The sequence below is a fragment of the Neovison vison genome, chromosome 8 (genome assembly GCF_020171115.1).
Source record: "Neovison vison isolate M4711 chromosome 8, ASM_NN_V1, whole genome shotgun sequence".
In the NCBI taxonomy this organism is placed as follows: domain Eukaryota; kingdom Metazoa; phylum Chordata; class Mammalia; order Carnivora; family Mustelidae; genus Neogale; species Neogale vison.
In genome coordinates this window covers 114,488,425-114,509,791 of record NC_058098.1, presented here as the reverse complement: position 1 = coordinate 114,509,791, position 21,367 = coordinate 114,488,425, and the positions used below count along the sequence as shown (strand labels likewise).

Here is a 21,367-nt window from a genome sequence, read left to right as displayed (position 1 = left end):
AGCCAAAGGCAGACACTTAACTGACTGAGCCACCAGGCGCCCTTCCTCTACTTTCTATGAGTGTTCTCTATCACTGATTCTGCTTCTCACCAGCCTAATGAATAACAATAAGATTCACTTTAAAAATTAAAAATGTATGCTATCAGAACTGCTTACTCTTTAAAATGGTTTATCAAATAACATTTCAATTATCTTGTCATTGCTCAAAATAGTTTTTAGACTTCATTTTTTTTTTAAGATTTTATTTATTTATTTGACAGAGAGAGATCACAAGTAGGCAGAGAGGCAGGCAGAGAGAGAGGAAGGGAAGCAGGCTCCCTGCTGAGCAGAGAGCCTGATGCGGGGCTCGATTCCAGGATCCTGAGATCATGACCTGAGCCGAAGGCAGAGGCTTAACCCACTGAGCCACCCAGGCACCCCATAGACTTCATTTTTTTATTATGTGATGTATACAGAGGATTAGAAGTAGCTTAAGTTATGAAGTATAATAATATAAACACCTGTGAATCTGGGACTAGTTTTTTTTTACCTGATCATTGTATTTATGAACTCATCCATGTTGTTGCTAATAGCTACAGTTCATTTACTTTCACTTCACTGTTGTATAATGTTTCATAATTGTGACATAAAATATCACAATTTATCCCTTCCCCTGTCAACAAAATTTAGGTTGCTTCCAGTTTCTCTGCCATAATGACAAATGTTGCTATTATGAGGCATTCATACACATATCTACTGATGCAGAGGCCAGAGCTTCTTAGGTATACTTCTAAGACTGTAATTTCTAAAACACCTGCTATACACAACTTCTTAGCGTTTTACAACATCTCTCTGCTGTGGAAAACCATGGGTTGCATTTTTATTATGGTTTTTAATTTCAAACTATTTCTGGGGCACCTGGGTGGCTCAGTCGGTTAAGCATCAAACTCTTGATTTTGGCTCAGGTCCTGATCTCAGGGTTACGAGATGGAGCCCCATGTCGGACTTGCACTAGGCCTAGAGACTGCTCAAGATTTTCTTTCTCTCCCTCTTCCTCTGCCCCTCCCCATGCAGCTCCTGCACATGCATATGCACACTCTCATTCTCTTTAAAAAAAAAAAAAAAATTCTAAAAGTCACATTTCCCCTCCCAAATCATAAAAGTCTAATAACAAAAGTTTTTCAGCTATCTTTTGGTTAGTACCTGCTCTATTTCTTTAAACATCCCATATATAGCTGCTCTATATTATGAATCAGAGAACTGTTGCCATTGTTGACTCTCAGTCACGGTGGCTTGCCTTCCCTTCTCTCTCTCTTTTTTTTTTTTTAAAGATTTTATTTATTTATTTGACAGAGAGAGATCACAAGCAGGCAGAGAGGCAGGCAGAGAGAGAGGAGGAAGCAGGCTCCCTGCCGAGCAGAGAGCACGATGCGGGCCTCGATCCCAGGACCCTGAGATCATGACCTGAGCCGACGGCAGCGGCTTAACCCACTGAGCCACCCAGGCGCCCCCCTTCTCTCTTTTGATCTTTAACTGTGAGCTCACTGCTCAGTTTTAACTTGGGATGTTTTCCTCCAGAGAAACTGGTTTCTGCTGCCACAGCAAGGCTGCACCATGGCGCCCCCCTTCTCTCTTTTGATCTTTAACTGTGAGCTCACTGCTCAGTTTTAACTTGGGATGTTTTCCTCCAGAGAAACTGGTTTCTGCTGCCACAGCAAGGCTGCACCATGGCGCCCCCCTTCTCTCTGTTGATCTTTAACTGTGAGCTCACTGCTCAGTTTTAACTTGGGATGCTTTCCTCCAGAGAAACTGGTTTCTGCTGCCACAGCAAGGCTGCACCATGAATTCAGGATTCCTTCAGACTTGCTTGAGGGTCTTGGCTTAGTAGAACGTTCTGACAGTCCCATTAGGTCAGAAAATGCCATCCCTCACAACTGCCTCTGATCTCTAATCACGGGAGCCTCTAGCCTCTGGTCCATGAATCCTCCTTTATTTTAACCTATATGTTTAGGTTTATTTCATAATGCCTCCCATCATGCCTGTTTCCTTGGCTACTAAAGATAGTAGTAGTACTATCTTTAGATAGTACTAAAGATACATTGGCACACTGTAAGGTGGAGACACAGGCAGGTTGAGAGAAGTTTAATGGTGATCTGAACACCCCCCCGAGAGCCTGCTTTTATCTGCAACCCCAAATAAGGACAGTTAGCTAGCCATGAGGCAGTAATGGGCTTTGTTCATTTTCCGTATGGTTTTGTGCCAGAGGTTTTTTCCTTTAATTTTTTATTTTCAGATTTATTTTTCTCCTTCAGAAAAATTTCAGGGATACTACAAAGAATTCCTATATACTCTTCAACCAACTTAACTGTGCCACACAACCCGTGGTTTAATCTCCAGACCTAATACAGATTCTACTAAAAATGGCATTTACAGACTTAAAATAAAGTCCAATTAGCTGTATTTTCATATCCACCAACATAAGAAGTTGCTTGAAATCCTCTATTAATACCTCACTGTATTTTAGAAGATGTCAATTACCTATGCTATTTTTGTACATAAGTTTCCTGCCACCTGAATTCTTAAGGTTTTACATTCATCCTAGCTACCTTTCTGTTTGTTGTTTCTGGTGACTCTCAATCATGAGGGCGTATAATTCAACTCAAGACATCAGTGACCTGTGTTAGATGCCAAAGGTCAAAATTCCCACCAGTGGAGCTCTGAAAGTGTATTTCTCCACCTGAATCCAGAGTTTTTTTTGAACAGAAGTTTCTAACAATATTTGAGGAAAACTAGCCTGCTTTGGCCTTAAAAAAAAAAAAAAAAAAAAAGGTAAAGATACTAAATATGAATAATGAGGAACATCCTTTGGTTCTACATCTACATTCTTTCCACTTAACAAGTTAGTTAGGCTGTATTTCTTGTTGTGCTTCTGAAATTGATGACAAGCACTAACACTAACCCTAACCCTGACCCTAACCCTGAAAATTGCTCATTACCCCATATGTTACAATTTTACCTTAAGGAAATGTAAGAGGATTTAGGTCAATGACTGACTTTTATATATAAATTCCTTTACAATTTATTGATCTACAGACTAAGTATGTTGTTTAATTATTTAGTTTCCAAATATTTGGAGTTTTTCTAGATGTCTACCAACTACTTACCTAAAATTAAATTCCACTGTGGAAAGACAGTATTTTCCATACGATATTCTTTTCTTTTTTTATTGAGACTTATTTTGCTGGCCCAGTATATGGTCCTGCTGAACATACCATGTGTACTTGAATAAAAACATGTATTCTGAGTGTATTATTTTAAAAATATACAGAAATGTAAGAATCCTCATCTGTGACTCTTTCTTTTATGAAATGTTCTTCCTCACATTCCAACAGTCATGGTAGCCCCAAACACTATTTCAGAAAGACTGTTGAATTGCTTTTGGAGTTTTAGCTTCCTTGCATTTAAGACACTGATTTTTAGCCATTGGGATAGAAACAAGAAAACTACCCAATGTCATTCCTTTCTTCCAACCAATAAAAAATAAAAAAATAAAAAAACACTCCAGAATCTTTCTTCGTTTTGTCTATAATTTGTCATTTTTATCTGCAGAAGGATGGTTCCAATCAGAGCTTACTTGGCCATCACAAAAGCCTAAGTCCTCCAAATAAATTTTAGAATCAGCCTGTGATTTCTGCAAAGAAAAAAAGCCTGCTAGGAATCCAATCACTATTAGATTTAATTTACAGCTCAGTTTTGGGGGGATCTGTCAATTCAACACTATTGAGTCTTCCAATCTATGAACATTGTAATTTTTCCATTTATTGAGATCTTCTTTCTCTCAGCATTATATCATGTTTAGTATACAAGTCCTACACCTCAGTTAAATTTATCATTTAACATTTGCTATCTTATGCTATTCTAAATAGTTTTAAAATGCCTTTCCCAATCATTCATTGCTAGGAAAATATAAACACAAATGATTTTTTTTTAAGATTTTATATATTTGAGAGACAGCGAGAGATTGAGAGAGCATGCGCGAGAAAGAACATGAGCAGGGGGAGAGACAGAGCGACAGGGAGAAGCACAACACACAGAGCTCAATCCCGGGACCCTGGGATCATGAACATGCATACATTTGGGAAGCTGAGCTGAAGGCTCACCTTAACCAACTGAGCCACTCAGTTGGACACCACATCAGGTGTCCCACAACTGATTTTTTTTTTTTAATTAACCTTGTATTCTTCTGAGACCTTGCCTATTACTCCCAGTAGCTTTCATGTCAATTCTTTAGGGTTACCTACATACACAATTGTGCATACTGATAGTTGTATATCTTCCCTTCCAATCCACATATCTCTGCATCTTCTTCATGTCTTACTGCACTGCCTGGGATTTCCAGTTCAGTGGAAAACTGAAGTGCCATTTTCCTGATCTTAAGGAGGAAAAACTGTTTTTCATTGATAATGATTTTAATTAGAGATTCTTCATTGATGTCCTTCTATTCCTAGTTTACTAATATAATATATGTAATTCCCTTCTATTTCTAGTTTACTAATATAATATATACTATACACACATCGTTTATATTATAAAGCAAAATTATAATATAAAGTCTGTTGAATTTTTTTCAAATACTTTTCTGCTTCCACTGAGATAATCATTTGGCTTTTCCCTTTTACTATACTAATAAGATGAACTGCATGGACTGTTTCATATTAATTCAGTTCTTCACTCTTGAGATAAACACTATTTGGTCATGAGTTATTATCTCTTCTTGTACTACTGCTTCATATAATTTGTCCAGTTTTGTAACTGCTTACAGTAAAAGTTCAAAGTCAGTACCAGTTACTCCAACATGGCTAGAAGTAAACCCACAAGTAAGTATTAACCTTAAGCCATGGTTAACAGTGAAGAAATAAGTTTAGCAGAAAAGAACCTTGATCCCACTAATCCTATTACTCATTCTGTCCATTCCTGAAGTAGGCTATATACAATGAACTCGGTTCAACTACAGTCAAAAAAAGACTTAATAAACCTCCATTTGGGGTGCCTGGGTGGCTCAGTTGGTTAAGCCTCTGCCTTCGGCTCAGGTCATGATTCCAGGGTCCAGGGATCGAGTCCAGCATCGGGTTCCCTGCTCAGCAGAGAGCATGCTTCTCTCTCTCCCTGTACTAACTTGTGCTCTCTATCTCTCTATCAAATAAATAAATAAAATCTTTAAAAAAAAATAATCCTCTGTTTAGTAACAGTTAACCTATGAACGGGTACAAAAAAATAAAGCATGCCTATCTCTTACTTTTTTAAAAGTTACCAACTTGGGGCGCCTCAGTGGCTCAGTCATTAAGCATCTGCCTTCAGCTCAGGTCATGATCCCAGGGTCCTGGGATGGAGCCCTACATCAAGCTCCCTGCTCAGCGGGAAGCCTGCTTCTCCCTCTCCCACTCCCTCTGCCTGTGTTCCCTCTCTTGCTGTGTCTCTCTCTGTCGAATAAATAAATGAAATCTTAGGAAAAAAAGAAGTTACCAACTTATAACCCAGAGATCGCTGCAATGTTCATTATCAATACGTATCTATTAAATTGAAATGTATAAGTAACATTTTGAGAGACAAGTATTCAAACCAGAAAGAAAACCAAAATCCTGAACTATAAGTGCTTAATATATAATAAGTCATCCTGTAGTGTTAACACAAACTAACAGAAGTATCATGGCTATCTCACAAACTTCTATTGCCTATCTTAAAAAATTAACAATTCCTGAGTTGCCCTAAAAGAAAAACAGGTAACCATTTTAATCTGTAAAAATGGTTTGCAAACTACTTTATGTTCATAGATAAGCATTTATTATTAGCTTTAAAATTAACAGCAGCAAGAGAAGATATATACAATATAATGTACAACTTCCAAAGGTCTTTTTCCTTTTTTTCATTTGCAGAGAACTTGGGGCTTCAGGGCAGACACTCAGAAGGCGGGCTGCCAGTATCAATTCACACTGAAGCAAAACGCCTGCCAATGAAAACTGAAACACCTGTATGAATTAACTAAATTGTTCCCATTTTCAACAATGAAAGGAAATTAAAAGCATTACTGAATGTCACTGACTTGGCCCATCTGAAAGGAAATAACGTAGATAACAGCTAATTTTAAATTATCAAGCCGATACGACACAAATGGCTCTCTAAAACAATATGGGTTATTTTTACTATGAGTCATTCAGTTTTCCTGAAATGTGTGGATCAAGTATCTCGGGAACAGCACTACATTATGACAACCTTAACAAAATAAAGTATTCCTTTTAGGATAAGCTTCTGACTCTGGTGAATGAAAACATTCTCCCAACATAGATCACATATATTTCAACGTGCTACACCAATAGGAAAACACTACTAAGAATTTCTCCAAAAAAGAGATTTTAGCATTTTAGTCAACTTTAAGACAGTTCACTAAAACTGAACAAAATTCAGGAATAATGAACCATTCATTTGTTTATCCAATAAATATTTACCAATTATCCGAGAATAGCTATGGTCCCCATCCCTTCAAATGCTTACAGTCTGCCGGCAGGAGTACGAAGACTGGTATTATTCTTGCTCTTCTACTAACAAAAGACACTTCTAGTCTCCAGAGTGGATATCCCAGTTCCAGGCCACCACACCACTGCCACAGAAAGGAAATGGCCGCCCAGCAGCAAAGAGTATGCTGTTTCTTTCCTCTCTGCTCCCTTCTTCCCCACGTCTACAGTCAATTTCAAACAGGTCTTACCTGCTTAATAATTCTTATTCCTTGAAAGCAGGATGCTCTCCTGCAAACCGGTGATCAGGAGGCACCGCTCACCCCTGAAGCTATGGGTACGCCAGCTCTACCTACTCCAAGGTACTTTCAGGACATTCTCGAATTTGATCTTCAAAACAAGTTTTCAGAGCTAAGGAGGGGGCACAACCTCCCCCTTCCCTCATTACACAGAAGGAAAAGATAAACAAGTGGTTATCCTTCACATCATATAGCACTACCTAAAATTATAAAACTAAGTGGAGCAATGCAGCATCAACTTATAGGGCAGAAATGAATCCCTGCCGGGGTTCAAGCATATTTCATTCATTCTCTTCTTCTGGGCCATTCATTGAGCAACAGCTGTGACCAAAGCATGGAAAAGACTAAATGGGGCCTCGATGAAGACCCAGAGAAGAACAGAGCCCAAGCCCTGAAATGGGGAGTTCATAGTTTTGTGACATTGACAAGATATATATACAAATAATTATAATATAAAGCCAAATATGACCCTTGTTAAAAGAAGACACAGAAAGAAGTTCAAGAGTTCAGAACTGGGATAGCACCTGAAAGTGCTCCCTTTTGCCTCAATTATTCTTTTGGAGTAACAGATAAAGGTTATTTATATACTGGATATTCAATTATATAGGATATAAATCTCAATGAAATTCTTCATTGAAACCAGGGACCACGCCTAATTCATCTTACTACCTGCTTCAGTATCATGCACAAAGAAGGGATATCACGAAGGACCGAAAAACACAAGGATGAGTTGACAAGGGCTCATCTAGATTTTTCTAGTGTAGTCTGTATGCTTCCTTTGGGATCAATAGAAGAATCGGGTGGTGCAGATTACAAAGTATCCTTGGGGCTCCTAAAAGCCTTCCTCACATATAAGTTCCTTGCCCTATTTCTTATGATTTAAAGACTTTCTTGGAATTAAAAAACTCTTCTCCTTAGAAGACTCGGGCCTGGCATTATGCATCACTGTAATCAAACAGCTTTCCTCCGAAGATCCTCAGGTCACTTCTAACTTGGATGAGAGTTGGAGGAGGACAGAGAACAAAAAAGTATGCATTACAAAGCCCTTGGGGGAAAAGTAGGAAACTCAAATTTATGACCTTCACTGCAATTTAGGAGAGATGAGTTACCCACCCCAACGTTACCAGAGTTAATGACTTCAGAAGTACTTCACAGCAGAGCAGAGAGGAACAAGGAGGGGGGGTGCTGAGGAAGGGGGTCCAAAAGGCAAATGATGAAAGATTAAGAGACTCTTAACTCTAGGAAACACTGAGGGTTGCTGGAGTAGAGGGCGGGGGATGGGGTAAGTAGGTGATGGGCATTAAGGAGGTCACTTGATGTAATGAGCACTGGGTGTTGTATGTAACTGATGAATCACTAAATTCTACCTCTGGAACTAATAACAGTATATGTTAATTAAACTGAATTTAAATTTTAAAAAATTTTAAATAAAAATAGTGGAAAAAGAAAGAAACAGGAAAAATAGAAAAAGTTTTTTAAAAAGCAAGAAATATATCCCCACCAACTGGAAATGCTTAAAAAAAAAAAAAAGAACTGCTTGAATATAGAGTATTTTAGTGTCTTTTTAAGATAACTATGGATAATACATATACCTTGATAAACTGCTAAGTCCAGTCCCAAGAAGATGTTATTACTGACCTCCTCCCTATAAGAGGCCAGGGGAACACCTCCTAGCACATGTTACATCCTGTTTACCCCAATCATCAGAAGAAACCCAGGAGTCCTGGTCACATTCATCATCTAGACACTTGTCTCCATTCAGCTCTGCACTTCCCTGTAGTAACTCAAACTCACCACCATTCCAGACCCTCCACATCCTTCCCACTGAGATCCTCCCCACCATCTTGTGTAAAACAGCCCTCCCCATGCCATCTGTATTCTCTTATCCGGCTCTATATGTCTCCAGAGCACATCTGTTAGATATATTATTTCTCTCCTGGTATACCGTATATTGTCCCCACAAGAATGTTAATCAATGTAAACGCCAAGAGGGAAAAGACTTTGTTGACACTGTATCCCCAATGACCAGCACAATGCTTGACATATATTCAGTATTCAATAGAGATTAGCTGAATAAATACAGAATAATTTTCTAAATTAATCTTTTTTAAAAGTGTTTAACACTTTACTTGTCAAATTCCTTACAGCATATGTAACAACTAAACAGGGACAATTCCACATAGTTAGCTAAAAACAGATAAGCTATCATCATAAACACCAAAGATTTCTAAGATACTCAAGTGAGAAAATAAAACAGGCACCCAGAGGACTCAAGGGATTAACATTCAACTGACTCCAAAACCGCAGGCGGGAAATAGTTAACTCGCAAAATTTACATTACAATAAAAAGTAAGCTAGCTTTTTTACCAGATAAAAGTACTTCATTTTTGCCTTTTCTGGAAAAATAACGAAGAAAGAAAACATCAGAATTCTCTCTTGATTTTAACTATAATAATAAAAATGTCTTTGAAAAAATTATCTTAAGCAACTTGTGCTCATCGAGGATGTGCATTACCTTTTCATCCATAAAGCTAAGAAGATACTGACTGAGCCTTTGGTCTGTGACTTTTCTGTTCTTGAAAAGCCTTCTTTGATCGGGCTCTCTGCTCAGCGGGGAGCCTGCTTCCTCCTCTCTCTCTGCCTGCCTCTCTGCCTGCTTGTGACCTCTGTCTGTCAAATAGATAAATAAAATCTTTAAAAAAAAAAAAAGCCTTCTTTGATCTCAAACCCTCACACATCTATTACTTTTCACTGCCAATCTTCTCTGATTGTGGTCTTTATCAATTTCATTTTCTTATACCCGGTTCCCTCCTTAATTCCCTGTAATGAGGTGACTACACAATCCTCTGCCCAAACTGTCCTAGAGATAAGCAGCAACCTCCTGATTATCCGCACCCACAGCCTTTCTCCCTACGGTGTGGGATGCCAATGAGCACCTCATGCTCCCAACACTGCCTCCTCCCTCAGCCTGGATAACCCACACGCCCTCTCCTGCTTCTGGTCCTCGCTCTCTGACATCCTCTTTCTCGTCCCATCCCCGTAGGCATCACCCTCAATTTTAGACCAAAGAGGTGCACACTACAGTGGCTTCAGACTGAGGATTCAGACTCCTGCTCTGTCACTTCATTTATTCATTGGGCATTTATGGAGCATCTACCAGACGCTCCATTAGACAATGAACAAGAAATACTTTGAGTGCCAGTGCACTCAAATCCAAGTAAGTACAAAGAAAAATGCTTGTGTTTACACCAACACCAAGATATATGCAGTTTGGAAACTAAAATGGTGAGGTTTTTTCCTCATGAATTTCCTAAGTGGCAGTGTTTCAACATGAACAATCAGAGGCAAGAATATATCAGAAGCAATAGAATGTACAAGGGAAAACATGCAACGGCAAGGACAAGACATTACTCACTGATGTGAATGCCAGCAGCTCCTCTTCAGTTAACTTATGCACTGGGTTATTCTTCTGGAAATTTGTGCTTTAAATTTAAAAAAAAGGGGGGGGCAAATTAATCCTATAATGCATGTTGTAACTAATGAAATACAATTTTTAAAAGGCAGCATAAATTTTATTTCAAAACACATAATTTAATATTACTGCATTATATACAAATGTAGATATGAGTTTACCAAAGATAAGTATGACAATAAATAATGTAATAATTAAGTAAGTAATAAAATGCACAAAAAGGGGTCCCTGGGTGGAGCATTCGGTTAAGTGTCCAACTCTTGGTTTCAGCTCAGGTTGTGATCTCTGGTCATGAGATCAAGTTCCGCATCAGGCTCCACACTTAATGCAGAATCTACTTGAGTTTCTCTCTCCCTCTCCCTCTGCCCCTTTCCCTACCCCACCCCCGACCCCAGCTCAAATAAATAAATAAATAAAATCTTTTTAAAAATGCTGACAAAATGTGGTTGGTGTACTAGCTATCAACATAATCTATTTTACTAGGAGAAAGAAATGCAATCTATGCCACTTCACAAAGAAAATGAGAAGAATTAATATGGCACCAGCTTCTATCTATCAAACTCATGCCGAAAGAATTAAAAAATTACTGTAACCATTAGGCAAAAATTAAGAGGTGGTCCAAGAGGCAGAGCAATGGGAATTCTCAGATTCTGCTGATCCAAGTATAATTTGATAGAACAGTTTTGTTAAACAATTTAGCACCATCTTGTAAAGTGAACCTTCATATACCTTAGCTCAATAATTCCACAGAGCCCAGAGAAATTCTTGAACAAGTGTACCAGGAATCGTATATACAAATATCATAGTAATATTGTATATAACAGGAAAAAATCTTGAAATAATCCAAATGTCCAAAAGGAGACTGATAAACTGAGAAATATTCACCCAATGGAATGCTATAATCCAAGTAAATTGTACCTACACATAAAACATGAATGAGCCATAAAAACATAATAATGAGAGGAAAAAACAATCACAGAAGACTGCATAATAGTAATAAGATACCACTTTTATAAAGCTCAGGAAAAAAATGAAACAACAGACTCAGAAATATAAGAATATGTGAGTAAATATATTTTTTGAAAAGGTAAGAAAATGACAAACAGAAAATTCAGGGTAGTGGTTACTTTCTTTTTTTAAATTCAAGTACAATTAACATACAGTGTTATATAAGTTTCAGGTACACAATATAATGATTCAACAATTCCATATACTTCTCAGTGCTCAAGGTTAAGTCTACTCTTAATCTCCTTTATTATTTCATCCTTCCTCCCCACCAACCCCACCCCCTCTTGCAATCACCAATTTGTTTTTTGTATTTAAGAGTCTGGTTTTTTGTCTCTTTTTTTCCTAGCCCCACTGCTTCACCAAGCTACCATCCATAAGAATTCACCTTCTCTGTGTTTCCTTTCTAAACTAACCCAGCCTACGACAATGTCCAAGTCACCCCTCCATAGGGATAATGGGGATTAAAGAGAGATCAGGCAGTGTAACAAAATCATTATTTACAACCCCCACAATAACTCAGTTCATGTAAATCATTCACTAATGCTCTTATCCATTTATAAACACTGCATCAGGTGCCCAAGAGTCAGACAATAAGAAGTAGTTTCTACCAAACAGGAAGCTTTAAATTCCCTATAAAATCCACTCAGGACTTCTAACTGTTCCATATATTAAGAATACTGTTTTTCTGAAAATAAATAAATTGGAAAAAAAAAAAAAAAGAAAGATTCTGCCAATACTATATTTGGAGGAAGAAAAACAGTATTTGAAAACAAGCATTTTTTTTTTTTTTAGTCCTCTCTCAACTGTGAAGTCCAACTCATTATACCTTGACTCAAATGACAGATTGCCTGGGCATATGTATATTTGATTTGATTTAACTTTCTGATGAGTTAACAATTATGAATTTGCCAAAACGATATTTTAAAAACCTACATAAAGGAGAACTCAGAACTTGGGGTCAGTAAAACCTGGACTCAAGTCCTAATTGCTGCTTTAAAATTCTGAGCAAGTTATTCAGCCATTTGAACCCCGATTTCCTATCTGAAATACGGAGAAAGTAATCTAGGGCTGCTAGAACATTAGTGAGGGGTCATGTGGAGAGGGAGAGTGCACGTGGAACCGCTCTTAACGGAGTCTGAGGGAGTGCACGTGGAACCGCTCACAAACAGGTCCTATTTAAATTATTTACATACTAAGAATCACTATGAATTAGACAAACAATTTTTCATTAGTAAGCATAAAATCTGTCACTGGAGTCAAATCATGTGATAGAACAAGAGATCTAGGCTTAGAAACAGAGCTACCAGGGCACCTGGGTGGCTCAGTTGCTTAAGTGTCTGCCTTCAGCTCAGGTCATGATCCCAGGATTCTGGGATCAAGCCCCACATCAGGCTCTCCATTCAATGCGGAGTCTGCTTCTCCCTCTCCCTTGCCTGCCCCTGCTCATGCTCTCTCTTACTCTCAAATAAATAAATAAAATCTTTTTTAAAAAAGAAAAGAAACAGAGCTCTGTGTGATCCCTTTTACCCAAGCAAGAAGACTGGAGGACTGCATTCAACTTTTTTGTAAATGAAGTGTGTAAAGGGGGTATAATGCTATGAAGCAGAGACAAAAGGGTAAGTTCTACTGAGTTAAGAGACTTTTTTTTTAAAAAACAAATTACCTATTACTAATTTGACTGTTCTACTAAATATTAGAACTTTGTGAAATACTCCATTTTGAACATTACTAAGTCTCCAGATGAGAAATGAGGTATTTTTATGTAGTTCAATAGTACCTTCCCTCTAAATGTTAATTACAAAGGTAAAAAAGAAAAACTTTATGATGGAGAAGCCTGGCAAATACCACTTCAACCATGTGATCAAAGTTAATGTCACCAGTAGAGGGACAAATCAAATTGTGTTCTACTGTTAGGATGCAATAAGAACCACAAAACATGGGGCGCCTGGGTGGCTCACTCTGTTAAGCATCTGCCTTTGGCTCAGGTCATGTCAGGGTCCTGGGATGGAGTCATGTCAGGCTCCCTGCTCAGTGGGGAGTCTGCTTCTCCCTCTCCCTCTGCCACTGCTCCCCCTGTTTGTGCTCTCTGTCAATAAATAAATAAAATCAATAATAAAAAAAAAGAACCACAAAACTTCCCTTCTCTGATATCCCTGTTAATGATGCATAATGCGAATCTAATCAGAATTTTTTTTAAAGAATTTATTTATTTATTTGACAGAGAGAGATCACAAGTAGGCAGAGAGGCAGGCAGAGAGAAAGAGGAGGAAGCAGGCTCCCTGTCGAGCAGAAAGCCAAAATTGGGACTTGATCCCAGGACACTGGGATCATGACCTGAGCCGAAGGTAAAGGCTTAACCCACTGAGCTACCCAGGCACACCAGAATTTTTTTTAAATAAGTCAATTCATGAGGCAAAGTCTACAAAGTAACTGGCTTATGTCAAGACCATGAAATGTCGTGACCATGAAAGTCAAACAAGTATGAGGAACTATTCCAAGATTGATAGTAACTGGAGAGACATGACCTAAAAGAAACACATATATTCTACAGTGGGTCCTGTGCTACAAAGGAGATTAATGGGACAACTGGAAAAGTTGAATGGGATCTGAGCATTAAATAACAGCACAGTATGAATGTTAATTTCCTCATTTTGATAGCTATATCATGGCTATGTACAAAAAATTTCATAGTTTTTTGGAAGTATACACTAAAGAACTCAGGGATGATATAGTAGCATATCAGAAAATTTCTCAAAAGGTCTCTGCAATGTCTTACCCTTGCAACTTTTTTCCAGATTTGAAATTATTTCAAAATTGAAAAAATAAAAGGAAAAACTATTTCCATCACACATAAAGTTCGATAATACTAAAAAAATAATTCTATCCTGAGACACCTGGGTGGCTCAGGTGGTTAAGCGTCTGCCTGTGGCTCAGGCCATGATCTCCAAGTCCTGGGATGGAGCCCCACATCTGACTCCCTGCTCAGTGGGACGTCTGCTTCTCCCTCTGCCTTTCACCACTTGTGTTCTCTCTCTCCCTCTTAAATGAATAAATAAAACCTTAAAAAATAACAATAATTCTATCCTTTGGAATATCCTCAAAGGTCAAAATAATCATTCTTAACTCTCCATTAATAAAGTTTATTCCTAGCTAAGGCTAATCAAGAAATTTTGCTTATGAAGGAAAGAGAAGGTGAAGTTACACTAATTCAAAGGAGATACCTGAGATTCCTAATCTCTAACCCTTTACTTAGTTGCCCAGCAGAGAGCACTGGTGGTTTAGTTTAGAAAAATGGCTGCCCCACTAGTCTTTTTTTTTTTTTTAAGATTTTATTTATTTATTTGTCAGAGAGAGAGAGAAGAGTGCACACACAAGCAGGCAGAGTGGCAGGCAGAGGCAGAGAGAGAAGCAGGCTCCCTGCCAAGCAAGGAGCCCGATTCGGAACTCGATCCCAGGACCCTGGGATCAGGACCTGAGCCGAAAGCAGTGGCTTAACCGACTGAGCCACCCAGGTGCCCGTGCCCTACTATTCTTGATCCTTGTAAGCATATAAGATTCTCTATTCATCCAGAACTTGGGGCACCTCCTGGGACAAAGTTTTCTACAACGTAAGAAAACCAATATGCAAAGTGTTCAAAGTAACCAAGTAAGTAATGGACTTACCAGATTCCAAGGATAACAGCAAGCTCTTCGGCACACAGGTCAGGTATCTGAAACTGTTCACAATCTGCTAACTTTATCTCATTTAGAACAGTATCATCATTGAGCTCAAGATTCTGGTGCAAGACAAAAGAAAATATTTAGACAAAAAGTTAAATTTGATTCATTCAACACACTATATACACCTGATTACTAAGGAGGGATAATTCACCTTTTTGTTTAAAGATTATCCAATGCCTACATATGGTCAATAGGCTGTTTCTTGGGAAACACACACTTAGGGATAATTTACTGTGTAGAATCGGAGGACACGCCATCTATACCTCAGGAATGCACTGACAATATCAGTAAGAGGGAATAACAGCTATCAGTCAGGGAGCCCAGTATGCTAATGCCCCTCTACCAATGCATCAGTTGAGTTTTAAAAAATTGAGCTGTCAAAAACAGTAAAACCACAAAAATATATCCCTACACAACCCCTAATACACTAGAAGAGCAAAATTAAGAAGACTGACAATGCCAAGCTTTTGCAACTGGCGCTCTCATACACTGATGGTTGGAACGTAAAATAGCACAATCACTTTGGAAAAGTGACAATATCTCATCAAGTTAGAAGCACACTGGGATGCTTGGGTGGCTCAGTCTGTTGAGCGACTAAGTCCTGATTTTGGCTCAGGTCATGATCTCAGGGTCATGAGATCGAGCCCCACACGGGGCTCTAAACTGAGCGTATGCCTGCTTAAGATTCTCTTTCCCTCCCTCTCTGCTCCTCCCCCCAACACATGTTCTCTCCCCCTCTCTCATTCTCTATCTAAGGGCTGGGGGGGCGGGGAACCTACTGTGATAAACTTTTCACACTCTATGCAAATCAAACCTTTTCGCTTTATGCCTTAAATATATACAGTGACATATGTCAATTATTTCTCAATAAAACTGGAAAAAAAGAATTGCTATAACTTAAAAAAACACTATACTAAATGAAAGAAACCAGACACAAGAGAGTCATACTGTATGATTCCATTTATTTGAAATTCTAGGAAAAGCAACTCTAATCTGACAGAAAGCACACCAGTGAGAGGGAAAATGACTGACTATGAAGGAGTAGAAGTGACTTCGGGTGGAATGGAAATGACTCTATTACTCTTATTATGGTGGAGGTATTCCATGGGTCTATTTTTCAAAATTGAAACTGTACATTTGAAATAAAATCGGCCCTTTAAATTTTTTTCTAATTCGGGCGCCTGGTGGCTCAGTTGGTTAAGCAATTGTCTTTGGCTCAGATCATGATCCCAGAGTCCCACGACTGGGTCCACATCAGGCTCCCTGCTCAGCAGGGAGTCTGCTTCTCCCTGTACCTTCTCCCTCCTTGTACTCGCTCTATTTCTCTCTTAAATAAACAAAATCTTTAAAAAAAATTTTTTTTTCTAATTCAATAAAAGTAGCTAAAATTGAGAGCTAAATGGACCAGAAGTCTGAAAACTGCCTATGACTAAAAGGTTAACCTCTTAACTGGTAACCTCTTAACTAGTAAGCAGTAAATCTGGCCAAAACACAGCTCAGAGGAACAGCTCTCCTTGTCTATCTTCAAATTCCCCCTATCTGTAGGCCTAGCTCGGTCTATAGCGTTTTAAGAAAAATGTACAGCAACCCCAACAAACTACTGATAGGAAGAACACAGAACCTTAGGCTGCTGCTCAGAATCCACTGAAAAAGCGGCTCTTCCCTCTGGAATGGGTAGGGCTGGCAGGTGCACAGCGCACCCTGGTGGCCATCATTTTCAACACAGGCCTTACATAATTTAAAAAAACAACTACATTTGTAATAGTCACACTTAAAAAAGTAGACTTTTAAAAATGATTTAACCTAATACATCAAAAATACTATTTTTGTAATATGTGTCAACAGCAAATATTAATTCTCTATTATACATTATTTTTTTTTCATACACAGTCTATGAAATCTGATGTGTCTTTTACACTTCAGCACATCTCAAATCGCACCAACAAACTTCGCAGTGGTTAAAAATCACACGTGGTTGATGGCTACCATACTGGACCATGTAGCTCTACAGAATCCCAAAATGCTCATCTTTTTATATCCTTAGAAGTTTGCATCAACCTACTTATTACTACACGATGTTTTCTTTTGGGGGTTTTTTGCTTTTTCTTTTTTTTTTGGTGTGTTTTTTTTCTTAATTTCTTTTTAAAGATTTATATATTTGAAACACAGAGAAGACATGTATGAGTGGGGGAGAGGTACAGGGAGCGAATATTAAGCAGACTCCCCATGGAGCACAGAGCCAGACTTGGGCTCTGTCCCATGACCCTGAGACCATGACCTGCGCCGAAACCAAGAGTTGGACTTATAAACTGACTGAACCACCCAGATGCCCTTAAAGATTTTATTTTCAAGTAATCTCCACACCCAATATGGGACGCAAACTTATAACCCGAGATCAAGAGTCACGTGCTCTACTGACTGAGCCAGCAAGTTGCCCCTAATACACAATGTTTAATAACACATTCATACAATGGCTTTCCAAATCTAATCTGTTCCTTTAACAAAGTGTGATTAGGGGGGAAAAAAATGAGGAAACTAAGAATATAATAATCGTCCTAGATTCTCACCCTAGGCTAGACAATAAGGATGGGACAGAGACCCGAGTCTCCTGCCATCCCAGGACCCCTCCCCTCTACCACCAAAGACCTGAGACATGTCAGTGTTGGCAACACGGCATTATTTATTTGCCAGACACAAGAAAGTAATCAAAACAGTTCTGATCTTCATTCAAAATTCTCTATGTTCCTATTCAACTCTTTTGAAATTAAAACTGGTCTGCTGCAGTACCTACTTACCTAACTGTTCTGCAAGTCCCAAATTTAAAATATTGTTTTACTTCATTCCCACCTGGACCTCATAATATTCTACTGAATCAAGAAACTAGCACATAATTTATCTCCAATACGTACGACACACCATAGTTAGTATTAAAGAATATTTCTCATCAGTGACGCTGATTCGTGTATGCATTTGTATTTTCTGTGAATACACAATTGGACAACTAAAAACAGAGAGAGAGAGGGGAGGAGCAGAGAGAGAGAGGGACAGACTCCACACTGAGCACAGAGCCAGACATGGAGCTCAATCCCAGGACTCTAAGATTAAGACCTGAGCCGAAATCAAGAGTCAGATGCTTAACCAACTCAGCCACATAGGCGCCTCAAGAACAGACAGTGTCTTTCATTTGCACTCTGGGGTTGTTCCTAACTGTTAGCTTATTAAACCCTGATCTCCAGCAGCTTGAGTCTATGTGATTTCCCATCAATAAAAGACTAAAACTCTAGAAAGGTCCAAAGGGAAATATGCTCCTCACTGGCAATAAAGTTACTATTTCCTCAATTCTAAGATAAACATTTTCACACTAATCAGGATATATTTTGCAATAAGTAATATTGATATAATAGTGTTCCTTTTTTTCCCCCCCAAAGGATTGGTTATTAAAAAGATAGTGTACTTTAGGGACACCTGGGGGCTCAGTCAGTTAAGCGTCTGCCTTGGGCTCAGGTCATGATCCCAGGGTCCTGGGATTGAGCCCCACATCAGGTTCCCCATTCAGTGTGGTGCCTGCTTCTCCCTCTTCCTCTTCCTCTGCTGCTCTCTTCCTTCTCTCTCTCTCTCTCTCTCAAATAAATAAATAAAATCTTTAAAAAAAAAAAAAGATAGTGTATTTTATAATTTCATAGTGTCTTTGATATCAGAAAACAGGATATATAACCGGTTAAATAAGCAATCGCCTCTGCTCGTACGTATAAAGCTGTTTCTACTAATCAATATCTATATCATACAATTTTACCTTTTACCTCTACGTAGTAATTAATGAACATCATAAGATTATCCCAATGTATTTTATTTCAAATATGAAAGTTTCAATAAATTCTATATTAAATTGTATATCATTTTTTTAACATTCCTCATAATAGTCACCATATTCTATTTATCATCCCAGGAGACAATTTTCAGTAAGAGAACTCCATATAGAAAACCAATAAAAAATGGATTACTGAATCCAATGTGTGGACTGCAAAATGGAATCTCTTTTCACTGATACTCATCCAACGGCCTAAAAATCAGGTTTATGGCAGTTAAGCCAAGACTTTGGGAGGGACTTGGGTTACATCAAAAGGCTTAGAAAAGGGGCGCCTGGGTGGCTCAGTGGGTTAAGCCTCTGCCTTCGGCTCAGGTCATGATCTGAGGGTCCTGGGATTGAGCCCCGCATAGGGCTCTCTGCTCAGCAGGAAGCTGCTTCCCTCTCTCTCTGCCTGCCTCTCTGCCTACTTGTGATCTCTGTCTGTCAAATAAATAAATAAAATCTTAAAAAAAAAAAAAAGGCTTAGAAATAAAGAAAAAAAAGGAGGGGGGGCTTAAAGAGGAGACTCCATACATGTAAGGAGGGAAGAAGAGAAATGTGAGGCAGGTCACAGCACCATGTTCCCTGACCAGCATCAACACAGCAGTACAAACCCACTTCCCTACAGCATCAAGAAGGATAGGCAGCACCCTGTGTAGTCTTATCCCTGAGTTTCTACAGCTCTCCCTCCCTTCCCTGCTTCCTTCCTTCGTCCTTCCTTCTTCCTTCCTTCTCCTCTTAGAACCAATAGCAGCTCCTCCCTGAAGTTATCTCAAAGCAGACAAGAAAGTGCTCGGAACACAGAAGTGTGTAATATCTCATGAATGGCTTTCCTTGGGACTCCTTCCCATCCCGAGCCCCTTCTCTTGGCACTATTTTCAGTACAGAATAGAATTTTAGTGTCTGGTGTACTCAAGGTAAATTTGTGTAGAGGCTCTGGAAGGAAGGGTAGGGCTTACAGGGACGGTAACATCAGGCAATGGACAACCAAAAATGTTGGGTTGGAATCTCCGCAGTAAGAAAATGTAAGTGCTAATGACCTTTATGGAAGCACATGGAAAAGCATCTAAGCAGACGAAGTGACCAAGAGCTGTAAGTTTAAGCTATAAGAAAAGAATGCATGGGGTACCTGGGCTGGCTCAGTTGGTAGAAAAAAGACTCTTGATCTCAGGGTTATAAGTGAGAGCTCCCACTGGGTATAGAGATTACTTAAGAATAAAATCTTAAAAAAACAAACACGAAGGGGCATCTGGGTGGTTCAGTTGTTAAGCATCTGTCTTCGGCTCAGGTCATGATCTCAGAGTAATTTAAATAACTCACGATCCTACTCACCTTGGTTAAATGTTCTTGAGGAGTAGGTGCTGGACTGAATTCACCAGGTGAAAAGGCATCCCCTTCCCTTCTTACATCTAAAATAAGTTGTGCCACATAATTTTCCTGGAACCGTGTCCTTTTCCCCAAAGCACCTGAAAAAAAATATTAAATTGTACTTAAATAATTGATTTGTCAATCAGATCTACTGTATAATCATGAAAAGTAGTATTTTCAGAGTAATTTAGAGTCTGTAAAGGTATTTTCTCCACTTCACATTAAAAAAAAAAAAAGATCTGAGACTCGAAAATGATCTTAAACTACTTATAAAATTATAAAGCCAGGGGAAAAAAATAAAAAATAAAGATAAAAATAAAATCATAAAGCCAATAAGCTATAAGGCCAGAACTCAAACTCAAGATTTATCCCAATAGATTACACATACTCCCTTTTGCATCAAACAACCTCGTTCCCCCCAAATTTTCATAGGTCTAAGAAGTATCATCAACCTCATAGAGCAGATAAAAAAACAGATGTTCTGAGGTGTAGTCACTTGCTTAAGATCAAGGGGACTTTCAGTCTCAGAGCCAGAGCTTAAAGCCAGGGTGTCCAGGTTCTAAATCCCACAGTCTTTCTGTTATTCTATCTGGCTTCATTTAACACCAACATTTTTTCCATTTTGTATCTGAAATAACTTGCTACAGAATTGCTTTAATAGAGGCAACAGTCCTAATAGCCACTCTTTGGCAAGCGTCAGATTACAAAGACCCTTGATTGTAAAGACCAGTCTATGAAGTCTGGATTTTATCCTGCAATGAGTCTGGATCTAAATTATACATCAGCCTTTTAAACATGCTACACATAAACAGCTACCGAGATGGTCTAATACAGATCATTTTTTTATAGAAGGGCTATAGCTGAATGGAAAAAAATAATAATCTGATTTTCATTTTATATTTGTGAGTACCACATTTGTATTTTTAAGCTATTTGCTCTTAACTTGGAAAAAAATATGAAGAACTAGCCAGTAAATATACCAGCAGTTAAAAGCTGGAATACTGTGCCATTAGCTTTTAAATAGCCCAAAAAAAAGTCCCCAAGGGCCAAAACATTTAAAAACATAATCTCTGAAGCTAACCTCACAAGTTATATTATATAGAACTGTATTTTCCTATACAGACAAGACTCTGACTTACATATGGCCATTGTTCCAAAAGTTCTA

General features: G+C 38.5%; 1 protein-coding gene across 1 annotated transcript in view; it reads right to left on the bottom strand.

Annotated features, from left to right (window-relative positions):
- The window catches only part of TTC27 (tetratricopeptide repeat domain 27), a 171,123-nt gene that overhangs the window by 122,913 nt on the left and 26,843 nt on the right, over nt 1-21,367 (bottom strand). Inside the window, exons 7-9 of the mRNA XM_044261742.1 lie at nt 20,167-20,300; nt 14,931-15,043; nt 10,203-10,269 (exon numbers count right to left, since the gene is read on the bottom strand). Coding sequence (XP_044117677.1) covers nt 10,203-10,269; nt 14,931-15,043; nt 20,167-20,300 — 314 coding nt within the window. The remainder of the gene's footprint in view (nt 1-10,202; nt 10,270-14,930; nt 15,044-20,166; nt 20,301-21,367) is intronic.